At 39.6% G+C, this 22,355-nt stretch overlaps 1 protein-coding gene across 1 annotated transcript; it reads right to left on the bottom strand.

The window, feature by feature from the left end:
- Window positions 1–283: 283 nt before the first annotated feature.
- st3gal5 (ST3 beta-galactoside alpha-2,3-sialyltransferase 5) lies at window positions 284–22,043 on the bottom strand. The gene is made up of 8 exons (XM_051954967.1): window positions 21,863–22,043; window positions 18,846–18,962; window positions 8,022–8,142; window positions 5,751–5,960; window positions 4,554–4,678; window positions 4,118–4,304; window positions 3,157–3,315; window positions 284–2,058 (listed from the first exon to the last, which is right to left on the bottom strand). Exons 1-8 carry the CDS (start codon window positions 21,868–21,870, stop codon window positions 1,801–1,803), a joined length of 1,185 nt encoding a protein of 394 aa, XP_051810927.1. The 5' UTR covers window positions 21,871–22,043; the 3' UTR covers window positions 284–1,800.
- Between the last annotated feature and the right edge of the window lie 312 nt (window positions 22,044–22,355).

The raw sequence follows: 22,355 nt of genomic DNA, 5'->3' as shown, positions 1-22,355 counted from the left end.
CCTTCTTTAACTGAGGGGTACCAACAATTTTGTCCACGTGTGTATGTAGTGGACGGTACTTCAGTGGTTATAAGCTGGAGAATTGAGGTCAAACGTCATCATTATCATCATAACTAGTGTCTTACTAACTTATCCCTCTAAAATATGAATAGTAATTTAAGTGAAAACAAGCTGCTCACTTCCTCAGTGTATGAAAACATATTCATCTGCATCAGATACACACTTCAATAAACAGAACATTAGAATAAATTAAGACCAAAAAAGACAAAAGCTGACAACTTCAAAGTTTCTCTGAGTTTTTATTCTATACAAACAGATGCATTAATCTCCTGGAAGTCACATATACGGATTTGCTGTTTTTAATAAGGAGTAACTTTCTTTTAAACTCCTTGGTGTCAAATGCACATCTGACTAAATGAATTCATAATCTGTACATCTGCTCTATTGTTCAATATACTTGTCTTGCTATCAGCTGTGTTGGCTATTAAACATTTTAATGAAAAAAAAACCCCATAAGATTCACTGCTCCTTCAAAATAAAGGTCACTGGAAGAACATTATGTAACAGATAAAGAGCTTCAGTTCAAGAAACGAAGCCCAAACCCACTGCTATTAACTTTATTACAAACAATGACAATTATATTAATGACCTAGAAACAATACAAAAAATATAAATAACAAGTTTCATTTGACAATCATTTTGGAAACCTGCAACAAAATGCAGTGGCACAAAAATGTTTTTTAAAAAACACAACAATAGAAGGCAACGAAAGAATTTGCAAAACTGTTGTGTTTGATTGACAGCAACAGTGAGGCAGCTGGATTCTAGCTAGATTCGCCAAATCTAAGCTTTAAGCTCTGCACATCTGGCACATCAGGTGATATTTAAACGGAATGATCTAGATGTGCTGATAAATATTAAAGTAGTTTGCCACACTGTCCTCCATATAATAAACAAACAAAAAATTGAAGTGGAAGAAACATGTCTTGGACTACTTAAACTATTTGAAGCCTGCTTCAAACATCGTGGAATCGTGCATTAATAATTAATACACTGTTTAGTGCATTTCACATCCTATGTGACTTTGAATACAGACCCATTCTGTTGTTGTCACTGGTAACAAACAAAGAACATGCATATTGAAGATCTGCTTAAGTGACAAACTGATCCAGCACTTGGTCATTCATTTTGAAAACATCTTTAGAACCAGTGGAAACATACTTTGGCTCAGTGTAATCTGCTCAGTAGTATTATTTTCATTCTACACTTTCAACTCACAGCTGTAGTAAAACTCTCCTCATAGTGTTTAGTCGGCATGTTGTTACTACTGAGCGCCTTCTCTGAGTTTTACCATCAACACGAAGTACTGGTTGGGCTCATAACTTTTCAAACACTTGTACTATATTGACAAATACACATCTACAACGCTGATATGGATCAAATTTAAGGAGATGATAATTCTGCATTTTAATATGAGATCTTCCTGTCTCATGTGTTTGTAAAGACACTTAAATATTTGGTTGGTCCAGTTTGTGGGTTGGAAAAATGAAACTTCTGCTTGAAAGTCATTTTCTAAAATAAAAGAACATTTAAATACTGACAGACATGTAAAGCTGAGGGTTCTATGTCCTTTGTTCTTCAAGAAGCACTTTGGGACAAATATTACTAGATTCCTTTCAACCTTTGTGCTTACGTGTTCGTGAGGTCTCCCATCCTGCTGTTTTTTCTGCATTACAGAGTTCATTCTGTCCTGAACACATCAAAAAACGAGTCAGCGCTTCCAGTGAAATGTGTCGGAGGTCAGCTCTTGCAGAAAGCGCAGTGGATGCCCCCCGTCAGGTCAGTGATGGTTCCTGCTTTGACGAGGCTTCGCAGCAGTTCAGTCTCTCTGTCCACGTTGTGCATCTTCTCCTGCAGCATGGCGCTCATAGGCAGGTGGTCGTAGTAGTGCAGTGGCGCCTCCTGCTGGGACAGGTTGTATCCAAACCCTGCCAGGCTGACCTCGTCACACAGCAGACTGGCTAAATTCAGTGCAGAGACACCCAGAGTGGGCACGTTCTGCACACACAACATATAAAAACATCATTAGAAGTACTTTTTATTAGCTCTTATGGCTTTCCCTTCTTCACTCCCATCCTGCTCCAACAAAAAACATCTGGAATCATGTTTCTTTTCTATCTTCTATGTAAAATAATTATGAATACATCATGTAAGTACAATTTAATATTTTTATCGATAATTAGTCAACTTTCTTTTATCATAATTTAAAAGCATAAAACATTATTGTTTTTTTAAAGGAATCATCAGGAAAATGATCCAGAAGTAAATCCATAATTAAGATCATCATTAGTTGCAGTTTGGTACAAAAGAGTTAAAAATGTGCTCAAAGTACAAGATTAAAATCCTGCTTTTACATTAATGCATGAGTGATAACGATGTAATGAAGTAATAATAGAATTTACAACACTAGAACAGTTACAGGAGTACTTTTATTTCTTTTACTTTACTACTAATACCACTTTTACTGTGTGGCATTAATAGTTTTTCAACAGGACAGGATGTGCTTACTTCCTCCACCTCTGCTAATGTCAGGTATAAATGTGTTGTCATTCACAGCAAATATAGTTATTCTCACTGAACAGCTTCATTCAAAAGTATAAATATTCTATCAGTGACAGAAGAGTGATTTTCACGTAAGTTGTATCTAAAAACAGCTCCACTGAGTCCAAATCTTCAATATTAATGCAGAAGCTGTAAAGTAAGCACCGTTATAAAGAACAGTTTAGTATTTGGATGGACCGAGACGCTCCGATTTGAATATTATCAGTTCCAAAACTGAACACAAGGGGGAGCTGCTTAAACACAAACTGTGGGTTTGTTCAGTCCAGGTGGTGGGAAAGCTCACGTTTGTCACAGCAGAAGGTAGATGACGTGATTTTTTTCTTTGCAGAAACTAAAAAAGAATACTGACCTCAGACTGTACAATACATGTAACAACTTCAAATAAAAAACTTCAAACATGACAATAAAGTGTAAGAAGTATGTGCAAAATATACAATATTGAAGATTTGACACAGTTTGCCATGTGATAATTCAGCACTTCATCACAGATTAAAACACAGACAGATTTAACACCTGGTGTGTGAAGGGTATTACCTGGTCCCAGCCCCACAGGCGTGATCTGGGTGGAGGGTATTTCAGGAGGCCTAAGGCCGTCTGTCTGATGACATGCGGGTTTAGAAGTCTGAACCTGGAGGGCTCAAGAGGGATTTGATTTGGAACCTTCTGCCAGAAGAAGAGCCAGTCCCACAGAGGCTGCAACACAAAGCATTGTTTGGAAAATGCACCTCTTTGTTTGTTGAAACAGTTCTTTCTCCAGAGCACAGATTAGCTCATGACTCCCACTGTCATGATGGCTACATCAAAAATGATGTCATGCTTTCATCTAATTCTGGAGATAATGTGATGCTGATGTTATGGATATGAAATCAACCACATCCTAAAGTAACTCTAGCCTGTGACCGAGGGGAGATTGAGACATTTTGGCTCTGCTTGGAGAGCTGTCATGCCTCTGTGCACACACTCCTGGACAAACAGCCTGCACAAAAAAAAAAAAAAAAATCCTGGATATTCCAACTGCAGTCCAGAATAGACGAGTGACACACAACCAGGAGCAGACAGGCAAAACAAAAATCAAATGTCTGGAGCTAGATCCTCGAAAAGAATCATCATCTGTTGCTTGGAAGATTTTGCATTTAGGGCAGCTGATGTCACACAAAAATAATCACATGGAGAGACCGTATGAGCTCATGACTGCTCGGTATGAATACAGTGCTGCCTTTGGTGGGCCGTAGTAGTGGGGGGATCTACTTGTTCTGGAAGTAAGTTTAGGCAGGTGGTGCATGTCAAAGCAACATCCACATGGATACCAGAGCACGGCGTTGCAAGAATCAATGCTATTCACTTCATCTGTCAGTGTTTTAATGCGGTGGCTGACTGTATATTTGATACTGGCTCCAAATGCTGCAAAGAAACATCCCTGAGACACAGATTGTATCTTTAATAAAGCCTAGTTTTGTCCCATTGACACATCAACACAGACGGCAGCACTACTCACCACAGTGAGCCTGGTGATCATAGCAGAGATCCAGCTGATGTCTACACGTTTATACACAACAGCGACAAACAGAGCGTGTGGGTCTGTGTCGGCCCAGTGCAGCGGTGTGCCCTCTGGGTAGCTCATCCTGATGCTGGTCCGATTTCCAACGTCAACACTGAATTCTCCCAGGGGGCCTCTGTTTAGCCTGGAGGAGAGGAGCACACAATCAAACACTCACCATCTCATTTTGAATGCAAATCACACTTCTGTCAAACCTGAAACTCAAGTATTAGCTCACAATGTGCAGTGTTTGGTTAGGAAGGGTTTTATTTGCTGTGTTTTGTCTGCACTGATCTGACCCTAGATCCTCACTACGACTACAAGCATCAGTGACATTGATTATAACATGTAAACAAAGGAAATAAAGCTGAATCACTACACTTGTGATTCTAACCTGATAAGGATGTCAAAACGGTCAAACTGTGAGCCCAGCTGCAGGCCTTTGAGAATGCCTCCATTTCCAAGGACCAAACAGCGCTGACATCTACCTGGTGCCTTCTCTGGCTGTGGTGCTGAAAACTGAAAGGGAAATCAATTCAGACATGCAACCATTAGAGTCATGACCTTTGTTTGACTGGGTTACACAATAGATTAATTAGTACTGAAATCTACAAAATTTTTTAAAACTTTTAGGTACCTAAATGTAAAGAAGTGTAAAGAAGTGTAAACTACAGTTAAATGCTTCACTTGTTTCTTAATTTTTCCAGGCAGCGCCTTTGCCAAACTGTTCCTCAGAACACAGCATGTTTGGCAAACTGGACAATCCAAAAACTCCTCATCCAGGAAAACAGATGGTGGTATATAAAAAAAGTTTGCTTTGAGGAGAGGCTGTGGGAGGAGATTTGTCATTCGTTTACCATTCATCAAGAGTGCTAATTAGTGACTGCTGGACTTGCTTTGATTTGTCCAAACACACTGGTGAAAAGTCTAGAAGTCCTGTGCTATGTCTGCTCACTGTGGCACACCTCAGGAATAATCCCAACACGGTGCTACAATCTGTAACGAACTGCATGTTCACAAAAACATCAGATCAGCACGGAGGAATAAACAGACCATCACCTTCCTTTAAATGAATTTATGAAGCAAAGATGTCAAACTTCCATCATGTTTTTTTTGTACATAGTTTTCCATTGTTTAAGGTTTGACTGATGTTGTTTTTATTATATCACCATTGCTCCCTTTCATTCTTGTAAAAATCCTGATTGTTACTGAGGTATCTCTGTGAAGTTGTGCCTGATTCTATCCGCTGTGGTTTAATAATAATAATATATTACATTTCAGAACATGGTACAAAGTAAACAAGAGTTAAAACACATTCAAATAAACAACATAAAACTTAAAGATGTAAAAAACTAAAAGAAGGAAATTGAGCAATAACAGTTTGCCACTATTCTGTACAATATTAGCAGCACAGGCAGCTTTAACAAACCTGAGGCTGTTTGAACGACATGCTGACATCTGGGCATAGTTTGACATATGCATTTGTCACAGAAATACAAGATTCCAATAAATAATACAGCTCCGCCACGAATAATTATCACATACAATTGAGATCATAACGGAATAAAAGACGGAAAGAAGTTGCAATCACCAGCTTTAGCAGGTTCTCTACTTTGCTTTCGAGACCATTAAATCCAAACGGGGGTGGATAGAGGAAAAGGTCGTCAGGGAGCGGCTTGTCCTTCCACAGGAAGGGCTGGATCACATGACCGGAAGCAGGGAGTTGAGCTAACAAGCTCTGCCTGGCACCACTGGGGCGACACGGACCCTCCAGGACTTTGTGGACGTATTCATGCACCAGCTGCAGGGGATGTGCAAAAACAGTGATATTATACCTGCAATGTGAGAACAAAGTCCAGAACATGCTGCACTCCAGCAGACCTTTTAAACTTTAATATGTTTACATCTGACATCTAAAGAGAGTTTCAGTTTGTAGACTGGTTTGTAGGCTCATTAGTAACACAGTTCACTACTTGATATATGATCCATGGCGTCCTGTTTACAAACAGATGGTTAGCATGTAAATACGTCAACTGTGGGTCTTACGATGTAAGTCAGCATTACAAAGAGCTGTCAGCAGCACTCAGCTCAGAGGAGAAGGCCACGGGAATAAATGGATGCTTCTCTCCTAGCGACTAAAAAACTGTGATGCAGCTCTAAACAGTGCATGAAATGGGAAACTTTTTAGAAGCGCACAGTTTGAACTTGGTCATTGTGATTAAAACTTCAAATTTATTTATGTAGCGGTGTTTTCTCAGATAGACAACCCTGAACAACACTCAGTGTCTATTTGTAGATTACACCAAAATGGCTTTTTACATTAAAGAAAGTTTAATCAGCAGACCTGCAGATTAATTTTTACAACCACAAACAAACCATGAACATCTAATATTCACTAGTTAACACTTGCTTTCATCTGTTAAAACGATCAGCTGAACAAGAAGTATTAAATAATAAACATGTAAAAACCTACATGATCTAAATTATTAATGATAAGAAAACAAAAGCACCTAAAATTCATCCTCTTCAGTTCATTCCTTTGCTGCCTCTTGATCAGGTTGTTATTGTAACAGTTGTAACTAGAGCAAAGCATTATATCATAAAATACGTTAAAGCCCAAATGAAGTCAGACAGAAATTGTGTCAAAATGCTTTTCAAATTTTTGGTAATGCTATTTTTGTTTTTGATCACAGCAATATTTTACATTTACTTCAAAACACATGAGAAATGCTACTTTATGCAACTCTGCATTTTGAGGCCATTAAAACAAAACTGTCAACTTCTCGCTGGTGCTAAAGCAAAACTCTGAACATTGCCAAACTCAGGGTGGATTCACCTGTAGAGGATCATGAATGCTAGCCTAAACATGGCCCCGTGTTAAATAGTTACTGCAGTGTGAACCAATCAGCAACACTTCAGCTGCTAAGAGGGATTAAGATGCATTAAATTCAGGCAACAGGGCCAACACTGGGAAAAATGCCCATCTCTCAAAACAAGAAAAAAAAACTTATTTCAAGGAACTTTTACCTTGAAATAAGAGAAAAAAATCTGCAAATAGAACAGGTGAAAAATGGCTTGGTAAGATTTCTTGAAATAAGATATGATATTTAGAATATTGAGATCTTAAAATTAGCTGGGAAAACTTATTTTAATCTATATTTGACCAGGATTGTCAAGCTTAGGTGTCTTAACCCTCCTGTGGTCCTCATTTACAGCACCAAAAAATATTGTTTCCAAAAAAATCAGCAAAAAATTCCCCAAATTTATAAAAATTTGCTAAACCTTCGGGAAGAAAATTCCCTAAAAGTTTTTTTTTTTTTTTTAAACTCCCCAAATTTTAAAAATACAAAAATGAAAAATTGTAAATATTTTCCAAAAAAAATTATTAAAAATTTTCCAAAAAAATCCTAAAAATATCTAAAGTGATTAAATATGTATTAGTCAAACTTTTAATATTTTCTAATATTTTCTTTAAGAACATTCACAAAAAAAAAATCAACCAAAATCCAGCGAAATCCGCTGAAATATAAACAATTCCCATCATTTTCAGGCTCTTTAACAGACACTTGAGAGAGAACATTTATCTAAATGTATGAATGAATTCAAGGTACTAAATAAGTAATTTCAGGGTATGAATTACTAATTTCAAAAGGGTAATTATGCAAAAAATCTGACATCACTTGAACTCTGTACCAGCCCTACCTAAAGAGGAAAGTACTTGAGCAGAAGATGAAGACATTAGGATCATTTGTGTACAAGCACCAGCTCAGAAAGCATTTTCTGATCTATCAAGTTCACCTCTGAACACTGATAACTTTCAGCACACAGTGAACCTGAACACTCCGCTGCTCTTACATCTCACCTTTTTATGGTTGGGCTCAACGACCCACTCCACAGGTTTGCTTGTCTTTGTTTCAATCAGCGGCAGGGAGATCATCACCAAACTCAGCAAGCCTAGAAACACACCCAGCATCAACACACGCCTGAACACACACACACACACACACACAGAGAAAGGTTTCTGTGATGACATGAAACACTGAAATGACAGCCATAATACCTACAGAAGGACACAAGCTGCCAAACCGACAGCAACTGATAGCATCACAATGGCTAAAATCATCAGTCAGAAATATTAAATATAATTTCATGTCCATGTTTTTGCTACCGTTTGAACAGAAAGACGCTAAAACTGCGTGAAAAACAAAGCTGTCCAAATATAACTGATCAAAGTGTTGCATGAGAAAACGGTTACAGAACACCAAATATGCAACAGCAAAGCAGAATTGTTGAGCAGCTAGCTTCATCACTGTCCATGTTACTGACTGTTCACAGCAGCCTTCTGACTACCAGCTGCTCCCAGTAATGCTCCTGAGCACGTGCCTGAACTTTTAAAGAGTTAAAGCTGCATAACTCATGATTTTCACAGGATTAGCTGCATTTGACAAACATTAGTCCCCACTAAAGACCATTAGATATTTCCAAGTCATTCCAAAAGTTGCTGCTAGAAGACTGAGAAACACCAAGTACAAACAACTGATGCTCAGATCATTGCACTCACTTCTAGTTAAATACAGAATTACATTTAAGACTCTGCTTATGGTCTTCATATCTCTCAATAGTCTTGACCAAAATCTTTCAGAGATTCATTTGCTTCATACAGGTCTGGTAGGTCTCATTAGCAGTCCAAGAGTTCAGACAAAACATGGATAAATGTCTTTTAGCCACTATGCTGCCACTGGTGGAACCGTCTCTCCCTCTCCCTTTGATATGCCTCACAAGTAGCTGTTAACTCAGCTACACTGGAAAAAATGCCCCTCTCAAAACAAGAAAAAAAAGTATTTCAAGGAACCCAAATTTGGCAAGGAATAAAAATTAAAAGAAAGAAAAAAATATATAGAAAAATTGTAAATATTTTCAAAACATGAACAAAAATCTTCAAAAAAATCCCCCAAAATATCTAGTGATTACATATATGTCAGTAAAAGTTCTAATATTTTCTTTAACTTGAAAAAAATCAACCATGTTGTTAAAGAAACATTTTTTGAACATTTCTTTTTTACCATCAAAAAATGTTAAAAAAAATAATAATTCCCCAAAATTTTGAAAATGTGGAAGTTTCACTGTGAAAATATTATTTTCCCCACATTTTCAAACTTTTAAACGGGTCAATTTGACCTGCAGGACGACACAAAGGATAAAACAAGATAATTTGAAGATTGTTTGACTTAACAAGATATTTAAGATGCATTGTCTTAAAACAAGCCCCTCCATTTGCTGAAATGTCACTTGTAAAGTGAATTTCTCTTAAATCCAGTGGGATGACACATTTTGACTAAAAATAAGACAAACAGACTTGTTAAGATTTTGAGTTTTTGCAGTGAAACAGCTGCTATTCTTACCACTGCTTTTAATTAGTCAGATTTTATATCATTTTGTTCTATACATTATGATTTAAATTTGTTTTTTTGTGACCAAGTTTATAATCTGTTTTGTTTCCATCAGAAAAAATGTACAAAGCCACTTATTTATTCAACAGGAATAAATAACATATAGGTGACATACCTATGGAAAAAGAAAATAAGATGTAAAATGAAATAAAATAAAATGAAATTACATTAAACCACCCATCCCCTGGATCCACTACAGGCAAACAAACAAAGACAGCAAGACATTTGAACGCAGAATCTGCATCTCACGCAGACTGTTTAGTAAAGATGATCAAGCTTTAATAGCAGAGTCTTTGGCTCCATGAACTTTGGCTGTCGACAACTCCAAGTAAGCAATGACCAAGTCAGGAAAAATCCAAGCTTGGAAGGAGAGAGAATGATTTAAATGTGTTTATTGTATTTTACACTTCATCCTTCATGTATTTTCTTAACTTTTGCCTGTAAATCGCTTTGTGTCTGATAAGCCACTACAGAGATAAACCTGCACTTGCACTGATATCTATTGAAAGCCCCTATCTTTACATTGTCATCTCATGCCGAGTCATGGTACCGCCCATGGTACCACCCTCTGTGTTACATGCCTGTCTGAAGCAAATAAAAAGATGCAGGGGAGACACAGGCTCTTTGGAGTTGGGTGGCTGATGCTACGGTGTGTACAGCCAGTCTCTCTCCCCTTGCAGCAAGTAAAATAGCCTGAGCTCGAGTGCCGTCTCTCCTTCCTTGTGCTGTCTCTGTGTTTTCCAGGTTTTAAACCCAACAGTAAAACAATGAAGCAACTACAAAGTGTGAGGCAAAATATCTTATGAACACACTAACCCTGACTCTGACTAACAGCCTTCCATTACCTTAGCTTGTCTTTTTATAGTGCCGTAGGTGTGTCCCTATGTGTCACTACAGTGTTTTAATCCTCATCACTGCTGACAGATCACTGGCTGTATCTATGCTTCCGTTACTAACCATAATCTGTGGCAGGAAGTTCAACTGCTTCTGAAAAAAAATCTTAAGTTCCCACTTCAAACTACAGGAGATCAGCAAGGAACCAAAATTAGACAGTTACGACACTTTAAATCCAGACATTAGTGTGTTCGGGAATTACCTAATGTAGCAGGATGAGTCCTGTTTAAGGACATTTTGTGTCCTCTCAGGTAGCGCTGGGCTGTGGGCCAATCGGAACACGCCCACCCACTATAAAAGCTGAGAGGGGCCCCTGTACTCTGTCTCTCCTGCTGAGGCTGAAGACACGCCCCTTCCGACTGCTCGCTCTGCTGCTGTCATCGGCTTTTAAAACATTCGGCGCGTTACTCTGATTGGTGTTGTGTAGCCATGTATGTGTTGCCAAAGGTAGGGTCTTTACCTCTTTCGTCTGGTTTATTACAGTTAGGAGTAGTCTGGGAATACCCAGACTGCCTGTGCACTCATTGTCATTTCGTTTACTAGGCAGTCTGGCGACCTGGGGTTGAATTTGTCCCTGAGTCAGGGATCCAATCACAGGACGGGGAGGGACAGTTAGACGATGACGCACACTAAGCGACTACGCGCAATGCATGATGGGTTGTTTGAGAAGAAGCGTTACCTTTGTTGTCGTGTTTCCGAAGGAACAAGCTAGTGGACTCGGTGGGTTTGGGCAGGTCTTTTTCAAAGTCCTCGGTGTCTTGGACGGGGTGGGTTCACGTTGTCTTTTCGATACGCTGCTTAACCGGACGTTCTCTTCCCATTGCCTGAATAAAGGAAAGTCTTTTTCAAGCCGACCGAGTGTGGAGGTGCAGCGCTGGCAGCATCTGTTTGACTGCTCCGGCTCCGGGGTGACTATCAGGTCCATCATCGCTAACCTATCTGATATGGTCGGCGTTGTTTTTGACACAAACATATCTGTGGAGTGTGCATAAACACGGGGTCCACTTTCCCTCATGTTTACTTTACATAAACGGCAAGAATCGTCCGGCGACATGGCGAAAGAAGCAAACACAGCAATGATTCTTTTTCGTGGTGCTGCCGTCGCTCTGCATTTACGTCAGCGGCTAGCAGTGACACGATTGGCTGTGAGCTTCAACTGCCCCAGACTGACTGACATATGCAGCGCCCAATCAACGGCTGTGGAAAATTTTAAACTGCTCCACCCCTACAAGAAAATGAATAGCAGGTACCCAGCCTGTATCTCACTTGAGATTCAGGCTGGTGGTAGCCAGCCTAAGTTAGGAGCCTGCCTGTATGGTAAATGTTTTTACAATTGTAGGAAGCTGGAGCGGCTTCTGACGTGCTCTCCCTGTCCTGTGTGTATGCGCCACGCTGCTGTACGGAGGTAGGTTCGGTTCCTTTTGTGTTGAGCATAACAAACTGCCATGTTTGTAACCCAGCCCTTCTGTTTTTCCCATGCTGTCTAGTGGCAGCACCAAGGACCCGCTGCTGCTTTGCTTGGCTGCTGCTTTGCTTGGCTGCTGCTTTGCTTGCTGCTTTGTGTACTGCATGTGTACCGCTGTGCTTCGCTTCGCCCGGCCGTGTATCTGTGGCCTGCTACACGGCTAACCGGGGCTAGCTGCTGCTATCTCTCTGCCTCACTCTCCTGGCCTACATCTATCCGGTGTCAGCCGGGTTCGAACCAAGCGAGTTACGAACTGGGTTATTTTTAACTGTGTTTAGTTATGTGATTTTTAATTGTTGCTTTGTCTGTCTTTTTATCTGCACCCACAGTGGGGACACAGTGTTATTCGTTGGACATTATTTGGGTTTTGTTGTTTTTCTGTTTTGCCTTATGCCCCTTATTGGTTTAATGTCCAACTAGTATTGATTTGGTTTTTTTTCTGTTCTTATTCTGGGCTTTATTTGTTTTTTGATATTTGTTTTCTAGGTTAAAATATTCCTTCTGATTTGGCTATTAGTTTAGTTCTTTTTGTTTCTGTGTTCTCCACTGCTTCCCTTCTGTTTCAGAGGCTGTGTACCTGTGGTCGGGACGTGGTGTTGTCGGTGGTGGTATCCTCCCCGTGTGATGTGTGAACCGTGGTTTTTTTGGTTTAGTTTTGCACGTGTGTGTGATTTTTTTTTTTTTTTTTTTTTTTTCTTTATTCACTTGGTGACCTCTCCCTGAGCCGCGTTCCTCCCCTCCGTTGACACACCGCCACATGGTAAGCAGACCTCTGACCCTTTGCACCCCTTCTCCCCTTGGTTTATCATGTTTTAACTGATTTTAATTAGTTGTTTAAATAAAGTTGGATTGTTGTACGGGAACAACACGTCTCTTGCTTCTTTTATTTTGTGAAGCACTTTGTGTTGCATTTTAAATGGATGAAAGGTGCTATATAAATAAAGTTTGATTTGATTTGATATACGAACCTGTGTGCCTCAACGTGCTTTTAAGAGGCAAAAACTTTCCTTGGGGGCTCTCTCCCCAAGGTGGCGTTGTCGAGCTCAACTTAGAAGTTACTGGGTAATTGGAGCCTTTGCTCTAAGCTGTTCCCATATTTTGCAGCTTTCCTAGCTGCTACTGCACTCGCCACACTAAGTTATTTTAGCAGTTGCAAAGATTCAAAGCAGACCAACTTCAAAGCTAACTTAAGAGCGTGTCTTCTACTGTAAGTCTGTACTGGTCTGAGACTTCTTGCATATCCTTTAAAACGAGATGTTTTTTTCATTGGAGAAAGTCTTCCATAATGACAAGCATTCAACAATTTATGATTCATGTCTTTATTAAGCTATTCCTCACAATGACACTTAATTATTTCTAGCTGCACCTGTCACAGCACCATATGAGTTTAAAGACAATTATTTTTTTAATCCATTTCATTTACTCAGAACATTGATGCTCTGACAACAAAAGCATTGTTCCAGCCATACTTTGGTTGCCACTCTTATTCTGCTGCAGAAACTGCAGTACATAATGTTGCCTATTTTATTTAATGTCACCAGTTTCCCACAGCCTGGGAACTTATTTGAGGTTAAAGCTGCTGTCCGGAGTTTGAATCGCAGCGTCTCCAAAAATACTGTTGGTCCCACCCTCCCTCCCTCTGATTTCGCCCCTTTATTTGTGCACGTGCGCAGTACATGAGAGAAGTGCCCGGAGTGCTGCAGCATCTCGCCTGTTTTGCTGTTTTCCACTCTTCTACATTTAGTACATTTAGTAAATAATAAAGGAATTACGTTAGAATGCTGTATTGAGTCTAACTTGTCCTAATACCAAAATAACATGAATCTGCTAGGACGAACGAGTAAAGTTTAAATATGTGATTACACTCGTGTATCCCTCTCGATGACGTTGTTTATCAAACTTAGTGCATTTACGCGTGTATATGTGTTACATTGTTTATTTATTTCTATCTAGAGTTCAGAATTGCATGACTCCTCTGACGAAGAGTATGTCCCAGACGCCCCAACATCTTCCTCCAGAGGTCGGGCATCTAAACGAAGCCGTCAGGCGGGCTATGGAGGCCGTGGTCGGGGAGCGACGCGAGCACCCCGAGCCAAAAAACGTCCTGCAGTCTCTTGGCCTGACAAGCCGTGGGATTGGTAACTTTTCTGGAAGTTGCTGATCCCTGATGCTCTCTCCTCCACAAGCAAAACAAATGTGCGCGCGGTTGCGTAGTGCGTAGCTCGCCCACCTCTGCATGGGCTTGCTTGCTGTGCGCGTAACCGTTGATTGACAGCATGACAAAGCTGAAGCTCGAACTTGATTGGTCGGCAGCAACCGGCGCTTTTTGGAATAACATGGGGGTCTATGAGAGGAAGGCGGAGCTCAGGAATAAATTTTCATATCGCGTTATACTAACTTTATATTATAGTATCGAACTAGACTAACACATTTAAGCTTTGTTAAAAAATGATACATAAATTGAAAACAAACGGAAACTCCGGACAGCAGCTTGAATGTCATGCATTTGGTCCTAATCTGGATCAGCTACACTGTATATTCAACCTCACTAAAACTCACTGAACAACACTTCAAAACAGAGAACCAGTTTATAATGTCCTCTGGTCAGAACACCAGGTACAGACAGGGTCTTCATTGACTTTCTGTTCGTTCTGGGCCAGACTTTGAACAATCTTGCGATGACAAATGAACATTTGACACTAACAGAAAACAGAAACTACACTTCAAATGCAACACAAAGTGGCCTGTGAATTTAACTGACAACACTGCCAGTCTGCTAATAGTTAAATCATGTGACAATATAACCAACGTGTTTCACAGACTACTGCACTGTGAGCGCACCATCAGTAACAGCTGCAGTCCCACACTACATGAACTGAACATTGTCAAGTCATTAGAATGCATAAAATCACTGTTAACTGAGTTTATAACAAGACAACCGCACCTGTAGGCAGCTGTAAGGTGTTTAGGAGCTAAAATACACATTTGAAACTAAAGACACCTGAATAAAAACAGGAAAAAAAATCACCTGAGACTTGTAATTTAGAGTTCACTGTGTGTAGAGTCATCACAGGGGACGCAGTTTGTTGCATCATCAGCACTTCCACTGCTCTAAACAAGCAGACACCTGCAGGTGGTTTGCGTGTAAAACACCGAGCAGCACACCATTTTGAATGATAAAGCAATGATAATTTTGTTATCAACCGAATGAAATGCTCAAAACAAGGAAGCATGTTAAGTATGCAGACAGGCAACTTGCTTGACATTAAGTCTACGCTGGATTATGTTTCAGTAAAAGCAGTCTTTGAAATATTACAAAGCCAAATTTGGTATATAATATCATAAGTGGATAACAATTTTAGCTTGTATTGTGTTAATCTCATGCATTTTTATTTTATTTTTACAGCGAGCTAAGATGATAAATCCTTTCCAGCTCTCACTATTTTTCAAACCCTTTCTACAAACCATTCATGTTACCCCCATTCAGTGTTTTCTATGTACACATGTAAACAAAATAGAGGCAATTCCACCTCAGTGAACACAGTTATTGAGATGAAACAGGGCAGATGTAACATTGCCCCATGTAACCTGCTGTTACGGCCACCAGTATTGGCGTGCCATCTTGTTCTGAGGTGGTGTCCTATTGGGTCTTTGTTTGGGAGTAATTTGTGTGTGGGTTCAGCTGGGGCTTTTTGCAGAGCCTTTGGAACCCCAGCTGTCAGCCGTTTCAGCTGACGACAGAGCTGATGACGACCTGCACTCCAGTCTGGTTCTCCCCGCCCTCCGGCCTGTCCTGATTGGGTGACCCTCCAGCTCCTCCTCCTCCGACCAACCAGAGGCAGCCAGGCACCACACCTGCTACCTATAAAGTCCCACCATGCCATTAGTCATGGTGGCTGATACTTTGACCAGTCCACCCTGGTGCCTCTTCGTGGTCTTTCGGTCTGGAAGCACTTGTGGTGGGTGCTGCAGACAACTTCGACCTTCTGTTGGCTTTAGTTTAGTGTGGAGCCCGATGTGTCAGTGGATACTGAGGCTCCAATTTGTAGTCTGCCAACTGTGTGTAGAAGCCACTTCGTATTTTGAACTTTTGTGAACTGTGCTCAGTATGTACACTTATTTAGAGGCACCAGTTTTGTTTAGTTCATTTTGTACACCTTTTGTATTAGTTTTTGTTCCTGATGGTGGGTGTTGCTTCTGTAGTTCGGTTTGGCTAGGGAGTTTAGTTGTTTTCTTTGTGTTTAGCTCAGTTACAAACTCTGTTAGCCTTCGTTATGTTTTATTCCATTCTTTGTTTTGGCAACACTCGCCAGTCTTGTGTTTTATTGTCACTTTTTCGTTCCTTTTACTACTAAGCAATAAATCCCTTAACCTAAACCAGTGCCATCTGGTTATTTTGTTGCATCCAGCCAACCCCTAGAGGTTGGATCGTAACACCTGCGTTGTCTGAGGGAAATACCAAAAGACTAGCAGTCTATTTACACACTTTGGATACCTATTGCAGTCAGTTTCCACAATTAATTCTGTCCTAAGCCTCAGTTGCATCAATGAATCATCATTTAGCAATGCACTTTTTTTTTCTTCTTCTTCTTAGAACTTAATCCTCTAAATCCTGAAAAGCTTGTTATCTTTAGAAAAACATGTTTGTACTCAATTCTCTGCAAAACTGAGAAACTGTGACTAACAGACTGTCATGATCCTCCTGCTCTGGCTCAATCAGCCAAATGAGGAATGGCTGTGCAGAGAGCACAGCTGGCAAGAATCGACAATCACTGCAGTATATAAGCCAGCCTTTCTACAGAGTTCACTGCTGGCTCATTGTTCCATGTTCTCACTTCCGAGCCCATGACGCACTTCGCTGGACCCTGCACATTGCTCCTCGCTTTCTGGACTCAATCACCTTTGGACTTTTTATCTGTTTCCCTGCCCTCGCCATGTCTCCCTATTTGCTCCATCTGTTTGCCCGCTTCCACCATTTCACCCTGGACATTTTGTAAGTCTCCCTTTTCCGGTAACTTAGTTCTGTTTTATATTTAGTTTAAATTGGCATATATGTGTGTATATATATGTTTATACACACATAAACGATGTCTTCAATGGGTTTTGAAAAGCTTTATTTTTTATTTCATCAAGATTGATCTCCTCAGGGTGAGGAAAAAAGTCATCAACCACTGCAGTTGTGGGTTATCCCTAATCAGTGTCAAAAACTTGCCCTCTGAAAATTAAATTTTCCGACGTGTGCGTGTGTACGCTCAGACTAAGTGCTTCATTAAAAAGAAAATAAACACTTATGCATTTAAACGGTTGGCAATGCTTTGCCAGGCAGCGTCTCGAGCTTTATTTATCGCAACCGTGTTGCCTTTTCTTGTGATAATCTCCCTGTAGTCCTCGTACAATTCTGTGAGAAGAGAAAGTCTCCGCTCTGTTTTTAGACGTAATATCATTTCGACGATCGACACGTCGGGGCTTTTTATCTCCCCGGACGCGCGCTCAGCCGCAGCTTGGATCAGCCTGGCTTGAATAAGCGTTTCTGAAAAACAGCTGAGCCTCGTTCGTGGAACTACTTGCAGCTGAGATTAAAGTTGCCGCTTATTCAAGCCACGCTTACCGGCGTAAGCCCAGCCTGTTTTAGCCAGCTTCGTGGAATACCCCCCTGCTCTTCCCTCACCTGTGTTATTTAAGAGATGTTTCTGTTTGTCTACATTCTTTAATTTAATTAAATCATCATTAATTTCACCCTTTTGTCTGTGCCTGCTGCTTGGGTTCAACTCTGATACGTGACAAATTCAGTGACTTTTTAGTTGAACTGCAGGCTGTGTTTACACAAAGCAGATAGCAGAAAAGTTTGGAAATAAAAACGTCAGTAGTAATAAATGCATATAGGGTATGCAGCATAACATTTTTTCCATATTATCAACACTTGGGGGCACTTGGAAAAATGTTGGACATGTTGATTCCAGATTTTTTCAATACTTGTAAAATAAATTACCAATGAAATTCAACTTTTGTTTTTTTATTTTATACCTTTGCCATTAAACATTATTGCAGTGCACTAAATACATTTTAAGTTCTCTCTACTTTCAGTTATGGCTGTGCTGTTTCTATAGAGGCTTATATTGCAGTGAAAATGAACCTACAGTGAGTGCAAATGAGATGGGAACAAAAAAAACACCCAGAAACTGCTTTGGGCTCATAGGGTTAAATACACATATCAGTGCTGTGATTTCTGTTAAACCAAACTATCAGTGGCAAGAGCAAACACTTCAGCCTTGTTAAAAGGAGCCTGTGATTATCCATGCCATTTAGTTGAGCAGGCTTGTCCTCATGGACAGATGCTGATAATACAGAGGTCATAAAATCTGGATGGATATGATGACTTCTGAAACCAGTAAAACCGATGGCAAGCAGAGACAAAGCCAACTTATAGTTCATAAGACAAGATCCAGAGCACCAGCCCTGTTGTTATCGAGCATCATCATGGCAACATAAACATCATCTGACTGAGATGTTGTTCAAGAGGTCAACATTTTGAACTACTTTATATAGACTTGAATAAAGCGCAATAGAGATGACACCACATTTTCATAATTTTGCTGGGGCCACACACAGCCTTCCTGTTGGATGGTAAGAAAGCTTTACAGTTACACATAATTCTGACCTCTTTCCAGAAAAAATATTTCCAAACATGTTTTAAAATGTTAAAGTGCTTATTAAAAGACACAAGCACAGAAATCAAATGAGACATCAACTATGAATGACTCTGGTGTCCCTTTTAAGGCCTTGATAGCTTTAGAGAATCGGTCAACTGTCTCTTCAATGGTTGTTGTTTACTGAAAACAGTAGGAGCCTTCGTTATGATGTTGTGTGAGAACATCACCTGTGTGCTGCCCAGCGTATCGGAAGCCTCATGATGTTATCATTCACACTGGACTCTGGGAACTTTTTTGCTTTCTCTGCTGAAGCCTGAAGCCCTCTGACTCTCAGGGGTCTTGTCCTGGACACACAAAGAAAGTCAGATACCGTCAACAGAAGTCTGCTAATCATTAGCCGCATCAGCAACCACTGCAACAGGGGATACCTAAACAACAACAGTGCAGTAGTGTAAGAACAAATAGTTTTAACTATAAACTGCAGTATTACAAGTGAAACACAGATTCATCATAGCTAATGCTGCAGCTAATCATAAGGGTTAACCTATAGGCAAAGATGAAACTAATATTCAAACAGGTTGAGTTCATCAATATTAGAAAATCACAGTGTAAACATACTACGCTGCAAGTAAATTTAGAAAAAAAAAGTATGGCTTACGAATAAAAAAGTATAAATGTAAAGAAACAGAACTGACATGCACCTTTATTATCTACACTACCGTTCAAAAGTTTGGGGTCACTCAGGCAATTCCATGTTTTCCATCAAAACTCACACTTTTATTCATGTGCTAACATAACTGCACAAGGGTTTTCTAATCATCAATGAGTCTTTCAACACCATTAGCTAACACAGTGTAGCATTAGAACACAGGAGTGATGGTTGCTGGAAATGTTCCTCTGTACCCCTATGGAGATATTCCATTAAAAATCATCTGTTTCCAGCTAGAATAGTCATTTACCACATAAACAATGTCTAGACTGTATTTCTGATTAATTTAAAGTGATCTTCAATGAAATAAATTGCATTTCTGTCAAAAACAATGACATTTCTAATTGACACCAAACTGTTGATTGGTAGTGTATAATAGTATATATATATATATATATATATATATATATATATATAGTATATATATATAGTATATAATATTAGTAGCACTTATTTTTATTTTACAGTATTGGATGAAAGCATTATTAAATGTAGCAGATCAAGTTGGAGCTCATTTTTACACACCAAGTGGCCTATAGAACTGCACTGCCATATTTTCATGACTCCTAAGTCTCGACTTTTTAAAAACATTGCCATAGAAGCGTTAAGGACATAATTCAGAAGTGTTTTAACATTTTATCACGGTATTAAAACCAGAAAGACGTCCAAATATAATGTAGCATATTAACAAACACAGAAATAATTTATACATTTCCAAGAAGTCAGAGAAAACATTACAGGAACTTTACAAAATGTTTAGGTGTACACTTTTAGGCTGACCTTTAAACTACTGAACTGCTACTGATTGTGCAGGTGAACCCGTAATAGGTATTCTAAGAATGTGGATCCCAAAGTTAAAACAACACTAAGATGAAACTTTTCTAATTAACAAGAAAAGCAGCCTGGTGAATATTGGGGGTGCAGACTGCATCCAGCGTATTTGGCATGAACCTGACAAGGACTACCACAGTGAACGCAAAGCCCTGACAGTAAAGCACGGAGTTGGGAGTGTGATGATGAGGGGAAAACATGTTGGGAAGATGATGTTATAGATGCACCACGAATATCTGTGGATATACAAAAACACTGGCTGACAAACAGCATCACTCTCAGTCTGAAAAAGCTTGACAGAATAGGAATATTCCAGCAAGATAACCCCCTAAACTACACTGACAATATTATACAAGAATTTCTAAAGAAGAACAAAGAAAAAACGACAGTGTGGCCAAGTATGACTTGAATACAATACAGCAACCTTTGTGGTATTTTGAAAAGTGAGTCAGTGAAACAACACATTCAGAAAAGAATACCTGCAAAAAATAGCCTCTAAAGAATAGCCTAACATCTCTTGAGTAAACACTGGTGTCCTTTGTGTGAAGAAGAATTGAATCTGTCTTCAGAAATAAAGGTAGACATATAAAGTAATGGGAAAAAAGAAAAGGACTTTTGCTGGTTTGAGTGCAGCCTGTACTTTGATAAATAACTCCAAACTGTTGGCTTTTAAATTTACATAAATGCAAACACTTACTGTTAAGCTTAGAAGTGATACTGTTCCTGTAACGTGATACAGTTTTTAGTGATTTTACATATAAGTGGCACAGAGGTGCACTCATTTCCGTTGTAAACTGTATTTTCCCCGAATCGTTTTGTCTTGATGGTTAGTACTTCCATTTCCGATACAATATCGCTAATCTTAACGTCCTCTGAAGACATGACTTCCAGCTCTTCAAAAAATATCTGGCTAATGGCTGAAGTAAAGCTGCTACAATCCTAAACACACTACAACAGCCCTTAGCTCACATGTTATCAGAGACGAATTAGACCCACTGTTACTGTGCCACACCAGTGAAGATCTTCAGGACACGATTAACTTTAATGCGAATAACGGCTGCTTAACACGTTTTATTCGTTAATATTCACCTTTTTCAGAAAAAAAGCACTAAAATCTTGGAGAGATTTTGTTCATTAAGGTGTAAATAATGTACGCAACACTTCAGACGACTACTTCAGACGAGAGGAAAAGCAAAAAATGAGCATTCAACAGTGTCTGTAGTCATTTAGTATCTCAAAACGGTCTGAATTGTGAGGCTTTTTGGGCGAAACCTCTCTTGACATAGCGGTAAAATATTCAAACACCGCATTAGTGCTAAAAGGTGCGATTTTATAGCATGTTTGTACGTTAGCTTGTTAGCAAACCGTCGTCTAATGCTGTATTTTTAATAAAACGGCCGACATGGTTCGTCGGTATGTGTGGAGCTGCTTCACCGGTCCGTAACAAAACTGGGTAAACAGCAGCGACGTTATGTAAATAAAAGACGACGAATGTTACCTAAAAAGTAGAGATTTTTTTCTTTGTTAAAATTTATTCATCGTTTAACATTAACATGGGGGCACCGACAGTGTCCGTTAGCCGCGTCACTGCCATAGCGGACCAGCTGCGTTTACCAGTTAGCGCTTTTCACGGCGTCCACAAAACACGTTTGTCCGTTAAATTCCCGTTTTTGAGATTTATAATATCATGACTTATTTACTCACCGGTCCATAGATACCTTCGACTTGCCATGACGAGTCCTTTCGATGAAATAAACGGTGAGTCAGCCGTTTACCCCGCAGCTGTTCATCCCACCTTCATGCTTCAGCCGCCACAGTCAACAGCCAATCAGCGGTGCAATGCTGAAAACATGTCCGCTCTGTGGTAACTGGATCCCGGTTCATCCCCGAGCTCACACCCCAGCAGCGTGTCTGCAGCATACTTTGCTGGGACCCTTGTTCAATGACGTATACAGGACTGTCTCAGAAAATTAGAATATTGTGATAAAGTTCTTTATTTTCTGAAATGCAATTAAAAAAACAAAAATGTCATACATTCTGGATTCATTACAAATCAACTGAAATATTTCAAGCCTTTTATTATTTTAATATTGCTGGTTATGGCTTACAGCTTAAGAAAACTCAAAAATCCTATCTCAAAATATTAGAATATTTCCTCAGACCAAGTAAAAAAACAAAATTATAACAGCAAAACAAA

Source organism: Acanthochromis polyacanthus, chromosome 10, assembly GCF_021347895.1.
Source record: "Acanthochromis polyacanthus isolate Apoly-LR-REF ecotype Palm Island chromosome 10, KAUST_Apoly_ChrSc, whole genome shotgun sequence".
NCBI classification, from domain to species: Eukaryota; Metazoa; Chordata; class Actinopteri; family Pomacentridae; genus Acanthochromis; species Acanthochromis polyacanthus.
The sequence above is the reverse complement of the archived record's forward strand: the minus strand, read 5'-3'. Positions and strand labels throughout refer to the sequence as shown.

Excerpts from the sequence above, each read along its gene's own strand:
- st3gal5 (XM_051954967.1), bottom strand. Across the intron at positions 5,961-8,021 it reads TTGAGCCCAACCATAAAAAG|CTGGTGCATGAATACGTCCA; the intron begins GTGAGATGTAAG and ends CATCCCCTGCAG. Across the intron at positions 4,679-5,750 it reads TAGAGAACCTGCTAAAGCTG|TTTTCAGCACCACAGCCAGA; the intron begins GTGATTGCAACT and ends TTTCCCTTTCAG.